The sequence below is a fragment of the Eschrichtius robustus genome, chromosome 19, assembly GCF_028021215.1.
Source record: "Eschrichtius robustus isolate mEscRob2 chromosome 19, mEscRob2.pri, whole genome shotgun sequence".
NCBI classification, from domain to species: Eukaryota; Metazoa; Chordata; class Mammalia; order Artiodactyla; family Eschrichtiidae; genus Eschrichtius; species Eschrichtius robustus.
In genome coordinates, this window is record NC_090842.1 from 62,753,991 (window position 1) to 62,778,854 (window position 24,864).

Sequence of the window (24,864 nt, forward strand, 5' to 3'; positions counted from 1 at the left end):
ACTGCAAAGACTGAAAACTGAACTGACACTGGAACCACAGCCCACAGAAGTTGGGAAGATGGGTAGAAATTTACAACTTAAATCTAACTGGGACAGTTGCCTCATAAAACTGTAAAAAAAAAAAAAAAAATCAACATTTTCCAAATGAATACAGTCTCATATATATTTTAAATAACCATAATACAATACGTAATTACCTAATTTATAAAGAACCAGGAAAACCTCAATATGCCACAAGGAAAAAGATAATCAATACATAACAACCCCAAAATGACACAGCAGTTTTAGTTATCAGACTTTAAAGCAACTATTACAATCATACTTTGAGAAGTCAAAGCAAACACCTGAAACAAATGGAAAAAGAGACTATCAGCAGACAAAAGATATAAGAAAAATACTAAGTGGAAAATGTTATACCTGAAAAATACAATAACAAAAAATTCACGTGAATGGCTAAATAACAGAATGAAGATGACAGAGGAAAGAGTCAGTGACCTTGAGGATAAACCAGTAGGAAGTATCCAATATGAACGACAGGAAAAACAGTGGGGAAAAAAATATACAGAGCCTCAGAAACCTATGGGACAATAACAAAGGGCCTATAATCTGTGTCATCAGAGTCCAGAATGAGAGTCAAACTGAGTGCAGTGCAGAAAAAATATTTGGAGAAACAATGGCTGAAAAATTTCCCTGAAAATTTGGCATTTGGCCAAAGTCATAGAACTTTAGATTCAAGAAGCTCAGTGAGTCTTAAACATGATAAACCCAAAAAGCCTATGCCCAGACACATCAAAATCAAACAAACGAAAATTAAACATAAAAAAATGCAGAATATATAGTATTTGTGTCTGGGTGTGTGTATATATATAAATATATATATAAAATTTATATATATATCACTTTGTTGTACACCTGAAACTAACAACACTGTAAATCAACTATACTTCAATTTTAAAAAATTGTTTTTAATCTGAAAGCCGCCAAAGAAAAATGACACATTACATATAGAGGAACAACCATTTGAGTGACTACGTTTCTCATCAAAAATGGAGACCAGAGGGACTTCCCTGGTGGTGCAGTGGTTAAGACTCTGTGCTCCCAAGAGGGGGCCCGGGTTTGATCCCTGATCAGGGAACTAGATCCCACATGCATGCCACAACTAAGTTCACATGCCACAACTAAGGAGCCCACCTGCCGCAACTAAGGAGCTCACGTGCCACAACTAAGGAGCCAGTGAGCCACAACTAAGAAGCCTGCGAGCCTCAACTAAGGAGTCTGCCTGCCACAACTAAGACCCGGCACAACCAAATAAATAAATAAATAATTCTTTTTTAAATTAAAAAAAAAAAGAAATGGAGACCAGAAAGAAATAGTACATTTTTTAAGTACTGAAAGAAAAGGACTGTCAACCCATAGTTCCTTCAAGAAATAAGGGTAAAATAAAGGCATTGTTAGATAAAGGAATTTCAAAAAATTCATTGCCAACATACCTGTAACATAAAAGAAATGTTAAAAGTTTTTCAGATGGAATGGAAATAATACTGGAGGGAAAATTCAAACTTCAGAAATGAAGGAAGAGCAACAAAAATGGTATCTAGGTAAGTATAACAGGATATTTTTATCCTCTTAAGTATTACAATATGTATGTCAGTTGAATATTACTCAGCCATATAAAGGAACGAAACTGAGTTATTTGTAGTGAGGTGGATGGACCTAGAGTCTGTCATACAGAGTGAAGTAAGTCAGAAAGAGAAAAACAAATACCGTATGCTAACACATATATATGGAATCTAAAAAAAAAAAAAAAAATGGTCAGGAAGAACCTAGGGGCAAGACCGGAATAAAGATGCAGACCTACTAGAGAATGGACTTGAGGATACGGGGAGGGGGAAGGGTAAGCTGGGACAAAGTGAGAGAGTGGCATGGACATATATATACTACCAAACGTAAAATAGATAGCTAGTGGGAAGCAGCCGCATAGCACAAGGAGATCAGCTCAGTGCTCTGTGACCACCTAGAGGGGTGGGATAGGGAGGGTGGGAAGGAGGAAGATGCAAGAGGGAAGAGATATGGGGACATATGTATAACTGATTCACTTTGTTATAAAGCAGAAACTAAAACACCATTGTAAAGCAATTATACTCCAATAGAGACGTTAAAAAAAAAAGAAAAAAAAATTTTAAATTTAAAAAAATTTTTTAAATTCTAAAATTAAAAAAAAAAGAAAGTATGTCAGTTGAAAGTAAAAATTATAACCTTGTTTGATGGGATTTTCAGTGTATGTATATGTAGTACATATGACAACCATAACATAAAGGGGGGCAGATAAAGGTCCTATTATGATGATAAGGTTTTACATTTCACTTAAAGTGGTAAAATATCATATTAATTCTAAGCAGACTGTAAAAAGTTAATAGCACACTTTCATTGGGTTGTTTGTCTTCTCATTGAGTTGAAAGACTTCTTTACATATTCTGGATAACATATACAGTTGATCCCTCAACAAAATGAGGGTTAGGGGAGCCAGCCCTCTACACAGTTGAAAATCCATTTATAACTTATAGTCAGACCTCCACATCCACGGTTCCTCCGTATCCAGTTCTGTATCCATGGATTCAACCAACCACAGATCATGTAGTACTGTAGTACTGACTATTGAAAAAAAACGACATATACAGTGGGCCTGTGCAGTTCAAACCTGTGTTGTTCAAGGATCAACTGTGTACAGAATATATAAATTCCTCCAATTTTGTGACATGTACTTTCATTATCTTAATGGTATCTTTCAAAGAGAAAATGATTTTAACTCTGACGTTGTCCAATTATTAACAAGGGCTTACCTACTAGGGGCAATGAGAACTCTAAAGAATAGAGGAACAGCAGATATAGAGGATAACAGGCAATACCATTAGGCCTAAGGCAGGCTAATAAGAAAGGAATGAATATGGAAGAGTGATTCCCAGGATATCTTATTAAATTTTTCAAAAGTAAAAAACTAGAATATACACAGTACGCTATGTTCTGTGTAAGAAAGAAGGGTAAATAAGAAAATAGACATATTTCTACTTATTTTTACAAACACCAGAAGTATAAACCAAAAAATAATGAGTTTCCTGCAAGGGATGGGTAGGAAATGGGTTGAAGTGATGGTGGGGGAGTGATATTAGAGTATCTTTTTATATAATTTTGTCTTTTGAAACCACATTAATGTTTAATAAAAAATAAAATCAAGTTTGGAGGGGCACTGAGATGACATACAAACAGAGACAAATGAACATAACTGTATTTCAAGTGAATAACATAACCACATTGAATAGAGGAATGAAGAACTAGCCCAAGTAATTTCCGAACACAGCATTTTGACTGTAAAATTCAGGATAAAGACAAAAAGTTGTCAACAAATACCTGGGAAACCTGGGATTAGTATGTTTTTGCAATAGTATGGACTAGCAATTCTGTAACTATTTTCCATGTATTCTAGCATTGGGATTAAGTAAATGGGTGTGTGTGTGAAAGACAGACAGACAGAGAGACAGTGAGAGAGAGAATTACAATCCTATCAACACTGTGGAAAGTAATTTGCATTATCTAGTGAAGCTGAAGATACATGTGGTAGATTGAAGAAACATGGCCATGGTATTTTGCAGCTCCTCCCATCAAGAGGTAAAGTCTGTTTTTCCACTCCTTGAATCTGGGGTGGCTCTGTGACTTCCTTTGACCAAAATGTAACAGCAGTAACAATGCGAGCATTCCCAAGCTTAATAGGCTTCAAGACATTTTGCTGATTCCACCTTTATTCTCTATAAGCTGCATGTGAGGAAGCCCAAACTAGCCACAAGGTGAGGCCTCCCTGAAGAAAACAGGCCTTGCTGAACTGCCAACTGACTGCAAGTGGAGTGAGCCCAGCCAACACCATGTACAGCAGAGCAGTGCTGTCCCATCTGGGCCCAGCTGAACACAGACATGTGAGTTAACCCACCCAAGCCCAGTAGAAGAACTTTCCAGTCAACCCACAGAATCATGAGGAAATAATAAACCACTGCTGTTTTCAGCCACTTACTTTTGGAGTGATTTATCACATAGTAATAGATAAGTACACCCCAACAATCTCACTCATACTTATATACCCTAAAAAAATGTGCACATATGTAGTACATAAGGAAAATGCATAAGAATGTTTAGAGCAACGTTGCTTTAACAGCCAAAAACTGGAAAGATTCCAAACGTCCACCAATAATAGAATCGGTAAATGAACTTCAGTATGTTCATTTACTGGAACATTATACAGCATTAAAAAGCACAGACTAGAGGTATGCACAATATGGATGAATCTTTCAAACATATGTTGAATAAAAAAGGTAAAACATAAAAGAATACAAAGAAAATGTACATGTAAATGAACAAATTAGACTACACAGATGGACACACTAAACTATATTGCTTTATGTAAGTGTTCAAATTAAACTATATTGCTTAGATAAGCATACATATGATAAACATGTAAAGAAAACGAACTAATTATCATAAAAGTCAGGATAATGGTTACCTCTAGGAGGGAGGAAAGAGGTTATAATTAGAGATACATGGAGAGCTTCTAGGGTCATTCTAGTTCTTACCATGGGTGCTGTTTATTTTATAGTTCTTTACATTGCATATTTTGTTTTATGCATGTTTCTATATGTAAGTAATATATAACAAAATGTTTTTAAAAACATTAAAAATACCATTACACTGCCACCAGACTGTCAAAATTTTAAAGTTCGACCAAGTTTAACCAAGTGTTGTGCAGAAAGTGAAATACATGGAATTCTCACATATCATAAACCACGTTGAAAATCAGACAACATATGTTAAGATTGAAGGTGTGCCAACCTTATCCAGCAATTCCATTCCTAAGTATATACATTAGAGAACTCTTGCATGTGTGCATCTGTATACGCCCAGCCTTTTTCTGGAATGAAATCGTGGCCATTTGCATGGGTTAGGATTACCAGGGACAAATTCAGCTTAGGTTTGCCTCCTCTGGGAGTCCTTCTCTGAGTAGCTCAGGCAGAATGAACAGCTCTGTCTTCTGTCCTCCCCATCACTCCTGCTGCTGGTTATCATGAGTTTAAGACCGTATAATCAAGTATCTAACTCCCCTCCCCTCCTCCCTCCAAAACTAAAAACTCAGTGAAGGCAAGGACTGTGGTCTGATTCACCTGTCCAAGTCTCTGCGTTACACAAGGAGTACTTTCTAAATGTCTGATGGATGCTTTTGAAATTAATGCCTAAAGAAATTAAAAAATGGGGGTGAGCAGACAATAAAGGCTCTAGTTCTGAGTCCTTCTGGGGCTTAAGTATGATAGACTGACAGAAATCCCTAAATTTAGGAGCTGACAGTAAAGAATGTAGGCATTCAGAAAGTAGAAAGGTCTCCAGATGGCTGTGGTCCTGGATGCTGTCTGGGATTAGAGTAACCTTGAACGCTTGCATAACTCTGTGGTGGTACTCTGAGGTAGACAGTTGGCAATTTTCGGAGTTTGAAGATTTCTAGGGCTAGAAAAATGTTCTGAGAAGGACAATATATGACAGGGATTCTATTGTCAGTTTTTCATTATAGGGGAAAGTAGAGGTTCGCAAGTGCACCTGAGGTTGAGATGTGTGAATGTGGGTCTTTGTAGCGACTTTAAGGTTAGGCTCTCTGGGTTTTGTAGTCCCCTGGGGCTGGGACCCTCAACTAAGAGGTTGGCCTTACTTCTCACTGCAGCGGTGTGTGAGGACTGTGGCCCAGAAGCCCAGGACAGAGCAGATAAAAGGTGTGAAAAGCAGCATGGAGACCAGGTTAGCCAGAGCCACAACAAAGGCATCACTGAGACAGCTGTTGGACGGTTGCATGTGCGAGGATATGGAGACAATGGAGCCAAAGCCGAGGCCCAAGGAAAACAAGACTTGGTTCCCTGCTCGGTACCACACGTTCACGTTGTACATATCTGATATCTAAAAAGGGAGAAGACAAGTGTTAAGGGGAGATGTCAAAGAAGGAGAGGAGAACCTTAACAGAAATGGGGAGAAAGAGAGACAGACAGAAATAATGGGGAAAGGATGCGATAAGAATAGGCAAGAACTGTCCTCCAAGGCCTGATAGGGCAGTGAGGAAGATACACCTTACCTTGATAACTGCCAAATACCGAAGGCCAAATACTGCCCCATCCAGCAGTATACTCCGGATGATGAAACAGAGGATGATGAGATAGCTCAATGATACCAAGACATATATTACCTGAATTGAGAGTGGGACAAAGCATGTACCAGTGGGAGACAACCATCAGTCAGCAGCGATCAAAAGTGCTGAATCAGAAATAAGGAGGAGTAAGAAGACAGCTTCCAGCAGGGGTCAGGGGCTAGTGGGAGTACAAGGTCAGAGGGAGTGAGAAGTTAGGAGATCAAAGAGTAACAATGTTAGGTGAGGGCTAAAGCATCTGACAATGTCAAGGAATCAAAAACAGGTGGCTCACCTTCCCGGTGGACTTGAGCCCATTAATCATGAGGGCACCAAGAATACACAAGGACACGAATAAGGGCAGGCTCAGACTGAAGACTGGTGGCCCACCATCCTCAATTCTGTCTGAGGCCTTCAAAGTCATCCGGTACCAGAAGTACAGGGAGGGTGTCGTCCGTGCACATTCAGGATCTGAGGGGACCTGGCTCTGGACATGCCTGCTAGACAGGGTTACCCCTCCCCTCTTTAGCCCCTCCGCCACTACCCCCTCCTCCTTCCCCCTCCCATTTCTTCTTCCTTCCCCTATCTTCCTCTTCTTTATCGCTCCTCGCTCCTTTCTCCTTTTCCAAATTCCCTTCCACCTCTCTGTTTTCCCCCTTCTCATCTTTCATTTCCCCCTCACCAAGGCCACTGGAGTTCTTCAGTAAAGGACATTTCTCCCATGGAACAGGAAACTGGAAGGATTGACCCAAGTAGAAGAGGGTCCAGGCACTGACCACATTCAAGTACAAGCCAGTGATGAAGCACACCTAGGGGCCAGGGAGGAGGTGGCTGGGGAGGAAGAGTGGGGACAGGAAAAAGGAGGGGATTTGACAGAGGACTGGGGAACTGAAGGAACCTGACCCGTGGAAGTGAAGTCATGGAACCCATTCCAGGACAAGGGTTGGGGTGGGGAGGGGGTGTAAAGGGTAGGCCTGGGCAGCCCAGGGCTCCTCACCATGAAGCTGGTATACCCTACACCACCAATCCAGGGGCTGATGACCTTCCACACACCAATGGTGCCCTGACGAGTCCTCTGACCAGCTGCCATCTCCAGGAAGAGGAGAGGAACCCCAAGCAACAACAGCAGGAAGATGTAGATGATGAGAAAACTGCCTGTGCAGGGGATTCGAGGAGGAGCTCTTAGAACCATCAGGCTTTTCAGTGCCTGGACTTCTTCATGGGTCCAGGAAAACACGTTCCCCACCAGTGACCTCCTCAGGGCCACCGGCATCAGGGATCAACTGTTTCCACATCCCGCACAGTCCCAGGTGCCCAGTTCTTTGGTCCCCAGTTCCTGGAAGACCCAAATACCTAGTGTGCACCCCCACCCCGATCCCAGCTTCTAGCCCCACCATCCTCATGTTCAGATATCCTGCACCTCTACCCCTCTCATGATCCTTGATGTTCAGGCACCTGGCTCCTACCCTGCTCAGAGCACCAAGTCTCTAGCCTCTACAGATTCCAGAGATCTTAAAGTTTGAAGCCCAGACAGGCCTCCGTCCTGCTAGCCCCTTGTGGATCCGTGATTCCTGGTACCCAGACTTACAACCTCCGCTGTGAAGCCACAGGTAGCAAAAATGCCAGAGACTGCCTGGCCTCATGGAGTAGCCCACCTGGGCCAGGATGTACTCAACCTTGCTGGACCAGAATGGACGAGTAAAGAGAACCTCACTCTTTTCCTTCTCTGGCACCTGAACTTTCGCAGGTAAGAGTCTCTGTTTCAGGACTGGGGCAGCTTCTACCCCCGATACAGAGGTTGGCTTGGGTTGGCTGGCCCTGCTCTGAGCCTCACAAGCTTGCGTCTCCCAGGCCTGAGCCCTTGCAGCCCGGGCCTCCAAAGCCTGGGCCTCTGAAACCCAGGCCGTCAGAGACCAGGTCCCTACGCCCTTGTCTTCCCAAGTTTGGCTTGCTAGGGAACTCTCAGCAGATGAGGCTTTTGCCAGTGAAGATTCTGAAGTCTGGGCCTCTGTCGTCATTCCAGGCAGACTCTCAGGAGCAGCTCCAACTTTTTCAAGGGAGGGTTTGCCTTTCTGAGTAGACCTTAAGGACACCAAAAACCAGATTTTAGATTTTAGAGTCAAGAAATGACTGAGTTCCAAAACAATCCTCAACAACTCCTTAAAGGAAAACTTGCATTTCTGTCCCTACCACCACTGAAATTCAAAGCACACAAAAAAAATCTCTTACATAGGTTTTATTTCTTAGAAATATTTTAGTGCAAGGGATAAGGGTAGAAATAGCCAAGCTAATAGTTAGGAATCCCACTCAAAGCATTTCTGAAAACTTTCAGATATACTCCGTACAGAGGGAAGTACCATTTACAGTGGGCTTCTGAATCAAAGAAATGAATTTAATACTAAATCTGCCTGGTAAACCAACCTTAGAAAAGCTGTTTTACTTCTCTGAGCTTTCTCACCTGTAGAACACTCAGGTCTCTCTGTTCAAATATCACCTCACCAGAGATGCCTTCCCTACCAACCTATCTAGAATAGCAGCTACCTACCCACAATTCTTTCCATCCCACCCACTTTTATTTTTCTTCATAGCATTTCTCACCTCCTGATGAAATTACCTATTGATTGTTAACTAGTTATTATCTAACCGTGCCCCCCCGCCCCACTGCTCTACCCCCAGCAAGTGGACGGTGCTCTACCTCATATCTGGGGCCAGTCTCCTCTCTGTTGTCTGTGCTTCCACCACTCTGACCTTTTGTTGGCTCCTCAAATGCTCTACAAGGGAATGGGCAAGGATCATGATGAACAAGAAAAGGAAAAAAAAAAAAAAACAGGATGTGGAAGAGGGGAAGAGAGAGGGAACTGGAGTTTTCTTTCAGAGGGGGAAGGAGCAGCAGAGGCAGCAGGTGCATGCCAAGGCAGCACAGGCACATGTGGGTCACAAGGATAAATCAACTGTGAGACACACTGTTTCCAAAGAGTTCTTAGTAGCTCAAGAAATGCTTACATTTCAATGACAGGTTAAAAAAACAAAACTCAGATATAAATTTCTATGTTTAGTTCTACCTCTACTACATTTAAAAATGCAATTAAAAAAAGAATTAAAAAATGCAATGAAAGAAAAGGCTGAAATAAAATACATTAAGATATAGAAGACAAGAGGATTATAGGTATTTTTATAGCCTTCTCTCTGATTTTAAATTAGTTTAGTAAACTGTCTAAAAAAAAGTGTTACTTTAATAATCCAGAAAAGTATGCATCAATAAGTAAAAATTGGGACTTCCCTGGTGGTCCAGTGGCTAAGGCTCGGCACTCCCAATGCAGGGGGCTCGGGTTCGATCCCTGGTCAGGGAACTAGGTCCCACATGCCGCGACTAAGAGACCCTGTATGCCACAACTAAAGATCCTGCATGCCACAACAAAGATCCTACGTGCTGCAACTAAGACCCAGCACAGCCAAATAAATAAATATTTAAATAAGTAGAAATTAAAAATAAAATGATACTGGACACAGAAGTCAGATTGAAGGAGCTCCCATCAGCCAAATCTGGGACAACTGGAGCATCAAAATAAATAATAATACTAACAGACGAGAACCCACAGAATAAAATAAGAATCTATGAATCCACAGTGATACAAATAAGGAAACGGAAAATCTCTTCCTTACAGTAAAATGCAAACTAATAAATGTATGGGAATGATGAAATCAGAAAATTATCATTTGCAATGAGAGTAATAATTGACTCAAGCAAGAATCATTAATTGTTGCTCACACAAGAAAGTCTGGGTACTTCCCTGGTGGCGCAGTGGTTAAGAATCTGCTTGCCAATGCAAGGACACGGGTTTGATCCCTGGTCCAGGAAGATCCCACATGCCGCGGAGCAACTAAGCCCATGCACCACAACTACTGAGCCTGCGCTCTAGAGCCAGCGAGCCACAACTACTGAACCCGCGTGCCACCACTACTGAAGCCCATGCGCCTAGAGCCCATGCTCCGCAACGAGAAGCCACCACAATGAGAAGCCCACGCACTGCAAAGAAGAGTAGCCACCACTCGCTGCAACTAGAGAAAGCCCGCGCACAGCAACAAACACCCAACGCAGCCAAAAATAAATAAATAAATTTTTAAAAAAAGAAAGAAAGTCTGATAGGGGCAAATAAGTACTTGTATTAATGTATCTCCCCACAAGATATTCTCCCCCCCAAAAATAGAAAATAGTACCTTTACAGTGTTAAATACTACCTTAACCAAGTAATGAAAGTCAATTGATACCATTTGCTTCCTGATATGAGGCACTGAGAAGAACACAACATCATTTCAGTGGTATTCCTACCAAAAATGTATAACCAGAATCTAATCATAAGGAAATATCACCAACCGAAATTGAGGGAAATTCTATAAAGTAACTGGCCTGTATTCACTAAAAATGTCAAAGTCAGGGAGACAAGAAAAGACAGAAGAATTTTAAGTCCAAAATTACAACTGTAACTCTCAAATGATGTCAAAATAAGAAGTTAATACTGGAACTTGAAAAACATCTGGGTTGGACTTCCAGTTTCTGATTCCCATGTAAGGCAGGCCTTGCCGCTCCATCCTAACAAGTAAAAACCTGCACAGACTGAAAAAAAAAAAAACAACTCTTCTTGGATCCCTAAGGGAAGTGAGGACACAGGGCAAATCACTGCCCTCAATATTGAAGAAACAAGCAAATACAAAGATTCACTGAATAATGACTGGAGCAGAGACTCATGAGCAAAAATCACCATAGAACCTGTACCAGGATAGGAAAACCTGACTGTAATTGACGAATTGCTAGAGGTTCAGTGTGGACAACTCTGAGAGTTTAAAACTCCAAGGGCCACAGTCATTTGGTGAGGGGCACATTTTTGTGAGTTTAACATCCAGGAGCCCGACCAGGTTCTTACAGAATATCAGAGATAAATTCCCTTGTGCTTCCAGCAGGGGGAGGGAAAAAAAGAAACATTTTGAACTGCTCCAGAGCACTCTGTTCTTAACAAGGCCTGCCCTCAGGAAAAACTAGTTAACCAGAGCCTACTCTGTTGGGGTAATATCAGAGTCTAACCCACCTAGGGCAAGGAAATATCCAACTCCAGCCCACTCTAGTCATCCTGCCCCACCTAAAAGGAGAGGGGAAAAAAACCCTGAGAAACACTTGTAAAGTTCACAGTCCAGAAACACAGGCTCACTAAAAGACTGAGATCTAGTCACAGGATTACAGAACATTTCCCCTCACCCTACACCTTACCATCACATTACTAAAGGCCTATTTACAGCAGTTCCTTTTACCCATTATATCATATTCAGCCTATCAAGAAAAAAATTAAAAGGCATACCAAAAGGCAAAAAAAACACAATTTGAAGAGACAGCAAGTATCAGAACCAGACACGGATGGGATGTTGAAATCATCAGACCAGGGATTTAAAACAACTATGACTGGACTTCCCTGGTGGCACAGTGGTTAAGAATCCGCCTGCCAATGAAGGGGACATGGGTTTGATCCCTGGTCCGAGAAGATCCCACATGCCGTGGAGCAACTCAGCCTGACCACAACTACTAAGCCTGCACTCTAGAGCCTGCGAGCCACAACTACTGAGCCCACGCGCCACAACTACTGAAGCCTGTGCGCCCTAGAGCCCACACGCCGCAACTACTGAGCCCAAGCGCTGCAACTACTGAAGTCCACGTGCCTAGAGCCCGTGCTCTGCAACAAGAGAAGCCACCACAATGAGAAGCCTGCGCACCACAACAAAGAGTAGCCCCTGCTAGCCACAACTAGAGAAAGCCAGTGCACAGCAACAAAGACCCAACGCAGCCAAAAACAAACAAAAAAACTATGATTAATATGCTAAGGACTCTCATGGATTAAGTAGACAGCATGCAAGAACAGATGGGCAATGTAAGCAGAAAGATGGAAATCCTAAGAAAGAACCAAAAAGAACTGACAGAGATTAAAAAAAAAAATCCTGTAACAGAAATGAAGAATATCTTTGATGGGTTTATTAGTAGACTGAACATGGCTAAGAAAATAATCTCTGAGCTTGAGAATATCTCAGATAGAAACCTCCAAAACTGAAAAGCAAAGAGAACAAAGACTGAAAATCAGCAGACAGAAAATCAGTAAGGATATAGTCGAACTCAACACCACCACCAATCAACAGGATATAGTTGGCGTCTGCAGATTAGTTCATCTAGTAACAACAGAATACACATTTTTCTCAAGCTCATTCACCACAACAGACCACACTCTGGGCCATAAAACACCTTAACAAATTTCAAAGACAAGAAGTCATACAATGTCTGCTTTCAGTCCACAATCAAATTAAACTAGAACTCAATAACAGAAAGATAACTGGAAAAATCCCCAAATATGTGGAGTAAACAATAAATTTCTAAATAACACATGGGTCAAAGAAGAAATCCTAAGAGAAATTTAAAATACTTTGAACTAAATAAAATACAACTTACGAAAATTTGTGGGACCATGCAGCAAAAGCAGTGCTTAGGGGGAAATTTATAGCATTGAGTGCATATATTAAAAAAGAAGAAAGATATAAAACCAATAATCAAAGTTTCCACCTTAGGAAACTAAAAGAAGAATTTAAAAGTTAAATACCAAGTAAACAGAAGATAAGAAATAATAAGAATCAGAGCAGAAATTAAAGACAGGAGACTTCCCTGGTGGCGCAGTGGTTAAGAATCCTCCTGTCAATGCAGGGGACACGGGTTCAAGTCCTGGTCCAGGTAGATCCCACATGCTGCAGAGCAACTAAGCTTGTGCGCCACAACTACTGAAGCCCACGCGCCTAGAGCCTGTGCTCCGTAACAAAAGAAGCCACCGCAATGAGAAGCCCGCACACCACAACGAAGAGTAGCCCCCTCTCACCGCAACTAGAGAAAGCCCGCACACAGCAATGAAGACCCAACGCAGCCAAAAATAAATAAATAAATTTATTAAAAAAAAAAAAAAAGAAAAATTGAAGACAGAAATCAATAGTGAAAATCAACAAAATCAAAAGCTGGTTCTTTGAAAAGATCAATAAAACTGATAAGCTTTTACCCAGGGTAACTAAGAAAGAAAGAAAGAGGACACAAATTACTAATATCAGAAATGAAAGAAGACATAACCACAAATCCAATGGACATTAAAAGGATAATAAAGGGATACTAGGAACAATTCTATGCCCATAAATTTGATAACCTAGATGAAATGGAACTATTTCTTGAAAGACACAATCTTCCAAAACACAATCCTTCCAAAACACAAAAAAGACAATTTAAATAGGCCTGCCTCTATTAAAGAAATTGAATAAATAATTAATAACCTTCCAAAACAGAGAAAGCACAAGGCTCAGAGGGGTTCACTAATGAATTCTATCAAATATTTAGGGAGGAAATTATACCAGTTTTCTACAATCTCTCAGAGGACAGACACAGAGGAAATAATTCTATGACACCAGCATTACTCAGATACCAAAACCAGACAAAGATATCACAGGAAAAGAAAACTACTGACCAGTATCTCTCATAAACATAGATGCAAAAATCCTCAGACTAACCTGGCAGTCCAGTGGTTAAGACTCCACGCTTCCAATGCAGGGGGCGCAGGTTCAATCCCTGGTCAGGAAACTAAGATCCCACACGCCACACAACGCGGCCAAAAAAAAAAAAAAATCCTCAACAAAATATTAGCAAATACAATCCAACAATGTATAAAAAGAATTATATACACCATGACTATATGGGACTTATCCCAAGTATGCAAGGCTGAATGAATGCAACATTGAAAAATCAATTAATGCACCAACAGGCCCCTGAAAAGATGCTCAACATCACAAATTATTAGAGAAATGCAAATCAAAACTACAATGAGGTACCACCTCACACCAGTCAGAATGGCCATCATTAAAATGTCTACAATCCGCCTGCCAATGCAGGAGACATGGGTTCGAACCCTGGTCCCACATGCCGCAGAGCAACTAAGCCCATGCGCCACAACTACTGAGCCTGCGCTCTAGAGCCCATGAGCCACAACTACTGAGCCCCTGTGCCACAACTACTGAAGCCCGTGCGCCTAGAGTCCGTGCACCACAACGAAGAGTAGCCCCTGCTCACCACAACTAGAGAAAGCCTGCATGCAGCAACGAAGACCCAACGCAGCCAAAAATAAATAAATAAATAAATAAATTAATTAAAAGGTCTACAAATAACAAATGCTGGAGAGGGTGTAGAGAAAAGGGAACCCTCCTACACTGTTGGTGGGAATGTAAATTGGTGCAGCCACTATGGAAAACCGTATGGAGGTTCCTCTAAAAACTAAAAATAGAGTAGCCATATGATCCAGCAATCCCACTCCTGGGCATATATCCAGACAAAACTATAATTCAAAGAGATATATGCACCCCTATGTTCATAGCAGCACTACTTGCAATAGCCAAGACATGGAAGCAACCTAAATGTCCATCGACAGATAAATGGATAAAGAAAATGTGATATATATACACAATGGAATATTACTCAGCCATAAAAAAGAATGAAATAATGCCATTTGCAGCAACATGGATGGCCCTAGAGATTATCATACTAAGTGAAGTAAGTCAGAAAGAGAAAGGCAAATACCATATGATATCATTTATATGTGGAATCTAAAATACGACACAAATGAACATATCTATGATACAGAAACACATAAACAGACATAGAGAACAGACTTGTGGTTGCCAAGGAGGAGGGGGGTGGAGGAGGGAAGGACTGAGAGTTTGGGATTAGCAGATGCAAACTATTATATACAAGATGGATAAATAGCAGATGCAAACTATTATATACAAGATGTCTTGTATAGCACAGGGAACTATATTCAATACCCTGTGATAAACCATAATGAAAAAGAATATGAAAAGGAATAAATATATGTATAACAGGATCACTTTGCTGTATACCTGAAACTAACACAACATTGTAAATCAACTATACTTCAATAAAATTTTTTTAAAATAAAATAAAATTGTCAGGCAGAACTGCATTAAAATTCACTGGATAGTCTAAATAATGTAACAGATATAACAGAGCAAAGAGTCAGTAAACTTGAAGATGCCCTCATAGAAATCATCCAACTTCTGAAAGAAAAAGGGGGAAAAAGATGGAAGTCACAAAGTCTTAGGGATCTGGGAGGCCAATCAAAAGGTCTAACAATGGATAAGCCTTAAAGGACAGGAAAGAATGAAAATAAGTCAGAAAAATATATTTGAAGAAATAATGGCAGAAAGCTTCCCAAAGTTGGTGAAAGAGATAGGCTTCTATCTAAAGAAGCTCAAAGAATGCCACACAGGATAAATACAAAGAAAAACATGTCTAACATGAGCACAATCAATCTGCTGGAAATCAAAGATAAAGAGAAAAACCTTGAAAGCAGCCAGAGAAAAAGAACATATTATATACAAGGGAAGAATACTAAATGCTGTGTACTTCTCATCAGAAATTATGGAGGCCAGAAGGGAATGGATAACATCTTCAAAGCATAGAAAGGGGGAAAAAAAGACTGTCAATCAGAATTCTATAATCAACAAAAATATCCTTAAAAAAAAATATTCAAATAAAGAGAAACTAAGAGAATTCATCACAGCAGACCCACACAACAAAGATGATGAAGGAAGTTCTGAGAATGAGGGTAACAATGAGGGAAACTCAGATCTTCAGGAACAAATAAAGAATGCTGGAAGTGGTATATATGTGGGAAATATAAAAACTATATTTTCCTCTTATTTTCTTTAAAATACACATGGATTTTTAAAACAAAAATTATAAGTTGTATCAGCCATAAAAAAGAATGAAATAATGCCATTTACAACAACATGGATGGACCCAGAGATTGTCATACTGAGTGAAGTAAGTCAGAGAAAGACAAATATCATATGATATCGCTTATATGTGGAATCTAAAAAAAAATGGTACAAATAAACTTACTTACAAAACAGAAATAGAGTCACAGAGGTAGAAAATAAACTTATGGTTTCCCAAGGAGGAAAGGGGGGGGGAGGGATAAATTGGGAGCTTGGGATTCACATATACACACTACTATATATAAAATAGATAACTAATAAGAACCCACTGTATAGCACAGGGAACTCTACTCAATACTCTGTAATGACCTATATGGGAAAAGAATCTAAAAAAGAGTGGATATATGTATACGTATAACTGATTCACTTTGCTGTACAGCAGAAACTAACACAACATTGTAAATCAACTACACACTAATAAAAATTAATTAAAAACAAACAAAAAAATTATAAGTTGTAGGTTTTATACTGCATGGTAGATGTAAAACACATTGGAAGTGGTGGGGGGGATGCAAATACTGGACCTATATAGTTGCAAGATTTCTACATTTTATGTGAATTGATAAAATATTAACTCTAAGTAGACTATAAAAAGAATATGAATTGTAATCCCTAGAAAACTGTAAATAAATGTTACAAAGAGCTATAGTTATCAAGACAATAGACAAATTAAAATGAATACTAAAAATTATTCAAACTATCTAAAAGAAGATAGAAAGGAGAAACAGAACCCCAAAATGAACAAAAAGAAAAATAATAATAAAATGGGAGACCAAAATCCAACCATATCAATTACAGTAAAGGTTTTTAGTTTAAGCATTCCAATTAAAAGGCAAAAATTGTCAGGATAAATAAAAAAGCAAGACCAATTAGATGCTTCTGAAGAGATGTGCTGTAAGTTCAAAGACATAGATGAAAGTCAATTACTAGAAAAAGATATATCATGCAAATTAAGCATAAAAATGCTATAGTGGCCTTATTAGAATAACATAAAATTGTCTTTGAGATAAACAGTATTATGAGATATAAAGAAGGACATTTACTAATAATAAAGGTCAATTCATCATGAAGACAACGTTTACAAATGTGTACAAACATAACAAGTCCCAAAATATATGAAGCAAAAGTTTACAAAAGTCAAAGAAAAAATAAATTAATTCCAAAATCATGGTAGAAGTTAACACCCTTTCAGTAACTGACAGAAAAAAATAAGACCAAAATATCAGTAAAGATAAGGAAGATCCAAAAATGCTATCAGCAGCTTTGACCTAAATGATATTTATAGAACCTCAGAACTGCAGAATACATACACTTTACCAGTGCTAAGCCATAAAACAAGTATCAATAAATTTACAAGGATTGAAATCACAGAGTATGTTCTCTGACTACAACGTTAGTAAATTTAAAATCAGTAACAACATATTTAAGGAAAATTCCAAATACTTGGAAATTAAAGAATGTATTACTAAACAATCCGTAGGTCAAAGAATAAATCACAAAGAACTACCAAACATTTTAAACTGAAGGATAATAAAACTATAAAATACCAAAATTTGTGGAATGCAGCAAAAGCAATGCTTAGAGAGAATTTTATAGCTTTACACGCTGAAATTAGAAAAGAGGTTTAAAATCAATGTCTTACAAGAAGGTTTCAAGAAAAGAAGTAAATCTAAAATGGAAAAAAGGAAAATATAAATATAAAATCAAAAATCAATGAAATAGAAAACAGACACTAGATGAAAGTAAGAAAGCCAAAACTGGTTGTTTGAAATGATCAACAATAGGACAAAAAGAGATATGCGCATCACCAATATCAGGAATGAAAGAGGATTATTACTACATACCCTATAGACATTAAAAGGATAATAAGAAAATATAAGAATTTTATGCCAACAAACTTAACAACTTAGATGAAATGGGGGAATTCCTTAAAAATACAACTTAACAAAATTGATATCAAATGACATGGGAAATCTGTATAGTCCTATGTCTGTTAAATACATTGAATTCCTTATCAAAACCCTTCCCACAAAGAAAATTCCACGCCCAGATGGTTTCAAATAGTGAATTATATAGAATACTGAAAAAAAAAAAAAAAACACACCAAGAACAAGTACTTCGAAAACAGAAAAGGAGGAAACACTTCCCAATCCATTTTATAAGGCTACCATTACCCTAATGCCAAAACCTGATAATCATATTAGTAAAAGAGACCATTTAAGACCAATATCTTCATGAACATAGATGAAGACAAAAATCCTCAACAAAAGTTACAAAGCAAATCCTGCAATATATAAAAGAGTAATAACTAATGATCACATGGAGTTTGCCCCAGAAATGCAAGGTCGATTTAACATATAAAAGTAGCAAGGTAGGAGACTTCCCTGGTGGTCCAGTGGTTAAGACTCTGTGCTCCCAGTGCAGGGGGGCACTGGTTCGATCCCTGGTTGGGGAACTAAGATCCCACATGCCGCAACACGTGGCCAAAAAAAAAAAAAAAAGTAGCAATGTAATTCAGAAATAAACCATATGGTCCTTTTTTTTGGACCATGATGCACAGTATATGGGATCTTACTTCCCTGACGAGGGGTGGAACCTGCACCCCCTGCATTGGAAGCACAGAGTCTTAACCACTGGACCACCAGGGAAGTCCCAGCATATCGTTTTTTGATTCTTGAAATAGAATACAAAGACAACCAACCGGGAAAGAAAAGTCCTTTCTGGAATAACTGAATATCCATATGAGGAAAAAAATGAAACTCGAATTCCATTTCACACCATATACAAATATTAATTTGATATGAATCATTGATCTAAATGTAAAATCTAAAACTATAAAGCATTTAAAAGAAAACAAAAGAGAATACCTTTGTGACTTAGGGGTAGGCAAAAATTTCAAACATAGAACATAAAATGCAATAATCTTTAAAAATTAATCATTTAGATTTCACCAAATTAAAAACCTCTGCTCATCAAAAGACTTAAGAAAATCAATAGGCAAGTCAGAGACTAGGAGAAAATGATCCTGAGATATACAGTTGACAAAGACTTGTATTTAGGGACTATAAAGAACTCCTACAGCTTAATTAAAAGATATACAACAGGGGTATGGGAATAATAGGTACAAACTAATTATGTATACAATAAATAAGCTACAAGGATATACTGTACAACAGATGGAATATAGCCAATATTTTATAATAACTATAAATGGAGTATAACCTTTAAAACTTGTGAATCACTATGTTGTATATCTGTAACTTATGTAATACATCAACTATACCTCAATTTTAAAAAGATATACAATTAAAAATGGGTAAAGGATTTAAAAAGACACTTCACAAAGACATACAAATGGCCAATATATTAATACATCTGAAAAAAGGTCCTCAACATCATTAGTTATCAGAGAAATGCACATTAAAATCACAGTAATATACTATTAAACCCCACAAATTAAGTATAATTGGTACAAGACTAATGGTGTCCCCCCAGATACTTTGCAGAAATAAACTGAAATCTTTCCTGGAGTAAGACACCTTAATTTTAAGGCCTTAAATTATTCCTACAAACAACTTGTCAAGAACAGGGAGAATCATAGCACATAAGGGAAAAAGGGCACTAGTGAGAACTGACAGAAACAACAGATGGCAGAATCAAATGAAGAAAGACATCAAATAAAGGAATCATTAGACAAAGTCAATAAAATAACTGGTTTCTATTTTTCAAGAAATAAAGGAAAAGTCTGAAAATATCTGAAGGGAACAGGACTCTATGAAAAGTGATTTCACAGATTTAAAAAGAAATGTAGGACACAATAATTGAAATTAAAAGTTTACTGAATGAATTTAACAGTGGATTCGATTCTGCTGAAGATAGTATTTGTGAACCGAAATACTTAGGTCAGAAAAATAGCCAAGAACATAGCACAAAGAGATAATGACATGGAAAATACAAAAGGAGGTTAGTAAACACAGAAATCAAAGAAATTTTTGAAAGTCTAACAGATATTTAATTGTTCTTTTCAGAAGGTAAGAACAGAAAATGGTGCAGAAACAATGTCTGAAAAGATTAAGACAATTTTCCAGAACTGGTGAAATAAACCAATCTCAGATTCAAAAAGCCCAACGAAGTCCACTGGAGACCAAAGGAACTCTGTATACAGACATATTATTTTATATAAAACACTTCAAAACACTTATAAGAAGAATACAGACTATTGCAAAGGAGAGACATAAGGGTGACTTCTCAATATCAAAAATGGAAGCCACAAGACAATGGTAGGATATGATCAACATATTGGAAGAAAAAAAGCCTGCTAATCTAGTACCTTAAATCCTAATAAAATATTTTTAAATGAGGGTAAAATAAAAATAGTTTACAAACAGACAAAAACGTTTTGACAATCAGTCACGAACACATCTTCATTAATGGAAATTCTAAAACGTCTTTCAAGCAGAAGGAAAGTAATCCCAGATGGGTGATTTGAGAACCAAGAGAAACAAAAAATACATATGTAGTAAATATGCAAGAAAATACGAATGAAAAAAATAACTATATGAAACAAAATAATAATGTCCTGGGAGGTTAAAAAGTAAAAATAAAAACCATCAGACTAATAAAATACAAGTTGAGAAGAAAGTAAATAGAATTCGAATATTTTAAGTTCTTTGCATCTTCTGGGAGAAGGGGAGACATACTGTAACTTCAATAAATTAAGTGTGCATTTTTTAAGTTCTAAGGTGATCACTAAATAAATACAGAGTGTACAACTTTATAACTATAAGAAAGAGAACAATATAATGATTTTAAAAAAATACTGGTCTGTTTACCTACCAAAATTGATAAAATTAAGAAGATTAACACCAAATGCTGGCAAAGATGTGGAGCACCTGGAACTTTCATACACTGTTGCCAGGAGTGTAAATGGTACAACCATTCTGAAAAAGGTCTAGCAGTTTCTTATGAAAATGGGCTTTTTAAATCTTAGTTTCTGGGGCTTCCCTGGTCGTGCAGTGGTTGAAAGTCTGCCTGCCGGTGCAGGGGACACGGGTTCGAGCCCTGGTCTGGGAGGATCCCACATGCCGCGGAGCAACTGGGCCCGTGAGCCACAATTACTGAGCCTGCGCGTCTGGAGCCTGTGCTCCGCAACAAGAGAGGCCGCAATAATGAAAGGCCCGCGCACCGCGATGAAGAGTGGCCCCCGCTTGCCCCAACTAGAGAAAGCCCTCGCACAGAAACGAAGACCCAACACAGCCATAAATAAATAAATAAATAAATAAAAATTGTATAACTTAAAAAAAAAAAAAGATTTATTTAAATCTTAGTTTCTTATTAAACTGCTAGACCCAGTAATTCCCCTCCTATGGATTTACCTAAGAAAAATAAAAACATATGCCACAAAAAGACTTTTACAAGAACAGTCATAGCAGTTTTATTCATAATAGCCAAAGCTTAATGAAATAGAAAACAAACAATAAAATCATCAACAAAGCCCAAAAGTTCTTTGAAAGAACTAATAAAGTTGACAATCTTCTAATAAGCTTGATCAAGAAAAAGGAGGACTTCCCTGGTGGCTCAGTGGTTAAGAATCCGCCTGCCAATGCAGGGGACATGGGTTTGAGCCCTGGTCCGGGAAGATCCCACACGCCGTGCAGCAACTAAGCCCATGTGCCACAAATACTGAGCCTGCGCACCTAGAGCTCGTGCTCCGCAACAAGAGAAGCCACTGCAATGAGAAGCCCATGCACCGCAACAAAGAGTAGCCCCCGCTCACTGCAACTAGAGAAAGCCTGCAGGCAGCAAGGAATTCCCAACGCAGCCAAAAATTAATTAATTAATTAATTTTAAAAAAATAAAAGAAAAAGGAGGAAAAGTACAAATAACCAGTACTAGGAATTAAAAAAAGGGGACATTACTATAGATGCTGCAGATATTAAATAAAGAATATTAACATTATTGCACCAGTAATTTCAAAAAATAGGTGAAATACTCAAATACCTTGTAAAAATTAACCAAAGAACTACCCAGGAAAAATAAAGAACCCAGGAAGTCCTATAATCATTAAATAACTTGAAACTGTAACTGAAAATCAAACACACATATGTGTTCGTGCACACACTTACACACACATATATACAAACCTTTCTAATACTAGATGTCATTAATGGCAAATTCTACCAACCTTTAAGAAAGAAATGCTCTCCTAGAAAACAGAAAGAGGAACACTCCCCAACTTATAAGACTAGCTCAACCTTGATACCAAAATTTATCTGAAAACTCAAAAGCCCAAAAATAGCTAAGATACTCCTTAATAAAAACAAAGTGAGAAGACATGCTCTAACAAGTATTAAGCCTTATTATAAATTTGTAGTAAGGCAGTGTGAATTGAGACAGGGACAAACAAATAGGCTAATGGAACAGAATAGAGAGCCTAAAATTTGACTTATCGTTATATTAAGTCTGATACATGATAGATATGCCTTAGCAGACCTGTAAGTAGGGGGTGAACTTCTCAGTAAATGGTGCTGGGACAATTGGGTATCCATACAGCAAAAAAAAAGAAACTGACCCCTACCTCAAATAACTGCAAAAATCAATCTCAGATGGACAAAAGAAGTAAATGTGAAAAACAATACTATAAAATTCTAGAAAATATAAAAGAATGGAGAATCACTGTCTTATACTACTCCAGGGAACAAAATTACTGCTGATGTGAATGGTGCCCCTTGAAACACAACACCTTGGTATAGGAAAAGATTTCTCATAAAAGACACAATAAGCAATGACCATAAAATTTCAATGTGATACATTTTACTACATTAAAATTAAAAACTTCCTTTTTTGAAAAGACCCCAAAAGGAGAATAGAAAGAAAAACTGTAGAATGGGAGAAGATACCTGCAACCTACATAACAACAAATGACTGACATTCAAAAGATATAAAGAACACCTACGAATTAGGAAGAAAAATACGGACAACCCAATAGGAAAATGGGCAAGAGGCTTGACAGGCACTTCATAAATATTTTATAATATTTAAATAATCATTAAATAATTCATTTAATTAAATTATCCCAATAACTATTACAAATATGTCATTAATAATCAGTGAAAGGCAATTAGAATTACAATGAAATACAACTGCACACCAACCAGACTGGGAAAAAATGGAAAAGTCTAATAATACCAGGTGTTGATGAGATGTAGAGCAACCAGGGAGTCTCATCCTCAATTAACGTTACTGTATATTGTCATAACTGCTTTGGAGAACAACCTAGTATTAGTAGTAAAATCAAATATACACATACCCTATGGCCCAACAACTCCCAATATATTCCCTAGAGAAACTCTTTCACTTGTGCAACAGAATACAGTAATAATAATAACTAACACATTGTGCTTGCTTTGTGTCAGGCACTGTTCTAAATGCTTTACATTTTTAAATTACATTACTCTTCACAATTACCTTAGGAGGTAGGTACTATTATTACCTCCATTTTACAAAAATGAAAAAAATTGAAACACAAAGAAGTTACACAACTTTCTCATCGTTACACCTCCAATGAGTGGTAGTCAGGATTTAACACAGTCTGGTTTCAGAAGCAGCTCTTAACCAACTACATTCTTCTACTTCTCACAAGAATGTTCTCAGCAACATTACTCATAATTGTCATAAAGTTGAAAAACACCAACGCCCATCAACAGTAAAATGCATAAATCATAGACTATTCAAACAAAAGAATACTATGCATATGTGAAGAAAATAAAGGAACTACAGCTACACTCAACAATATAAATTTCACAATGCTGAGCAAAAGAAGCATAGCATAAAATATTCTAGACAGAATGAGTCCATATTTCTAAGTTCAAAACAGAGGCAAAATTAAACTAGTAATTTAGGGATACACATATACATGGCAAAAGTATAAAGAAAGTCAAGGAAATGATCACCACAAAAGTCAGACTTGAAGTTACCTCTAAAAGGGAAGAAGGGGTACTTGATTGTGAAATGATAATGACAGAAGATCTTTCAGAGTCATGGTAATATTCTACTTCTTGATCTGGCTGGTAGTTACACAGATGTAAGCTTTATAATTATTCATTTAAAACTCTGTTTATACATTCTATGCCCTTTTGTGGATGCATATTTCATGATTTAGAACATTAAAAATAAAATATAAAGAAAAGAAGAAGAAATGGCCAGAGAATTAGGAGAAATGCCAGAAGGAAATGCTGTCACAAAAGCTAAGGATATGAAAAAGAAACAGAGAGCCTCAGGTTATCAACACAAAAGCAAGTAAGAGAAACTCCAAAGCGTGTCCATAGTGAATTCTTTCCTTTGGGTTTCAGAATAAACAGAAAAACAATAATCTTACTTCAATTTGTTCAAAAGTTAACCAAGAAGAGGAAGCTGGTGGGATGAACTGGGAGATTGGGGTTGACATATATACACTAATATGTACAAAATAGATAACAAATAAGAACCTGCTGTATAAAAAAATAATAATTAAATTAAATTAAATTTAAAAAAGAAGAGTCGGCAGCTTACCTAAGATCACAGATCTTCACTATTACTAGACGGTTTGCCAGCAGCTGAAATGAACCATAACTCAAAATTACAAGGAGTACTTCTGATTCCCATAATGCATGTTAACACTGACCCTGACACCGAGTTCCACTAAACAAAGGAAAACTGTACCCATGAAAAATATATCCACCTTTCTTGAACACATTCAGCAAGTGTATTCTGGTAAATTGGTACATTTACCAGAATTTACAAGTTTTCTGGTAAATCGGTAAATTTGA

The 24,864-nt window shown here is 37.9% G+C and overlaps 1 protein-coding gene across 1 annotated transcript in view; it reads right to left on the bottom strand.

Annotated features, from left to right (window-relative positions):
• Nucleotides 1–24,654, bottom strand: part of SLC6A16 (solute carrier family 6 member 16) — a 44,153-nt gene extending 19,499 nt beyond the window's left edge. The window contains exons 1-8 of the mRNA XM_068528246.1: nucleotides 24,608–24,654; nucleotides 8,898–8,973; nucleotides 7,791–8,284; nucleotides 7,200–7,357; nucleotides 6,885–7,011; nucleotides 6,498–6,673; nucleotides 6,152–6,262; nucleotides 5,738–5,979 (exon numbers count right to left, since the gene is read on the bottom strand). Coding sequence (XP_068384347.1) covers nucleotides 5,738–5,979; nucleotides 6,152–6,262; nucleotides 6,498–6,673; nucleotides 6,885–7,011; nucleotides 7,200–7,357; nucleotides 7,791–8,284; nucleotides 8,898–8,902 — 1,313 coding nt within the window. The 5' untranslated portion in view covers nucleotides 8,903–8,973; nucleotides 24,608–24,654. The remainder of the gene's footprint in view (nucleotides 1–5,737; nucleotides 5,980–6,151; nucleotides 6,263–6,497; nucleotides 6,674–6,884; nucleotides 7,012–7,199; nucleotides 7,358–7,790; nucleotides 8,285–8,897; nucleotides 8,974–24,607) is intronic.
• Between the last annotated feature and the right edge of the window lie 210 nt (nucleotides 24,655–24,864).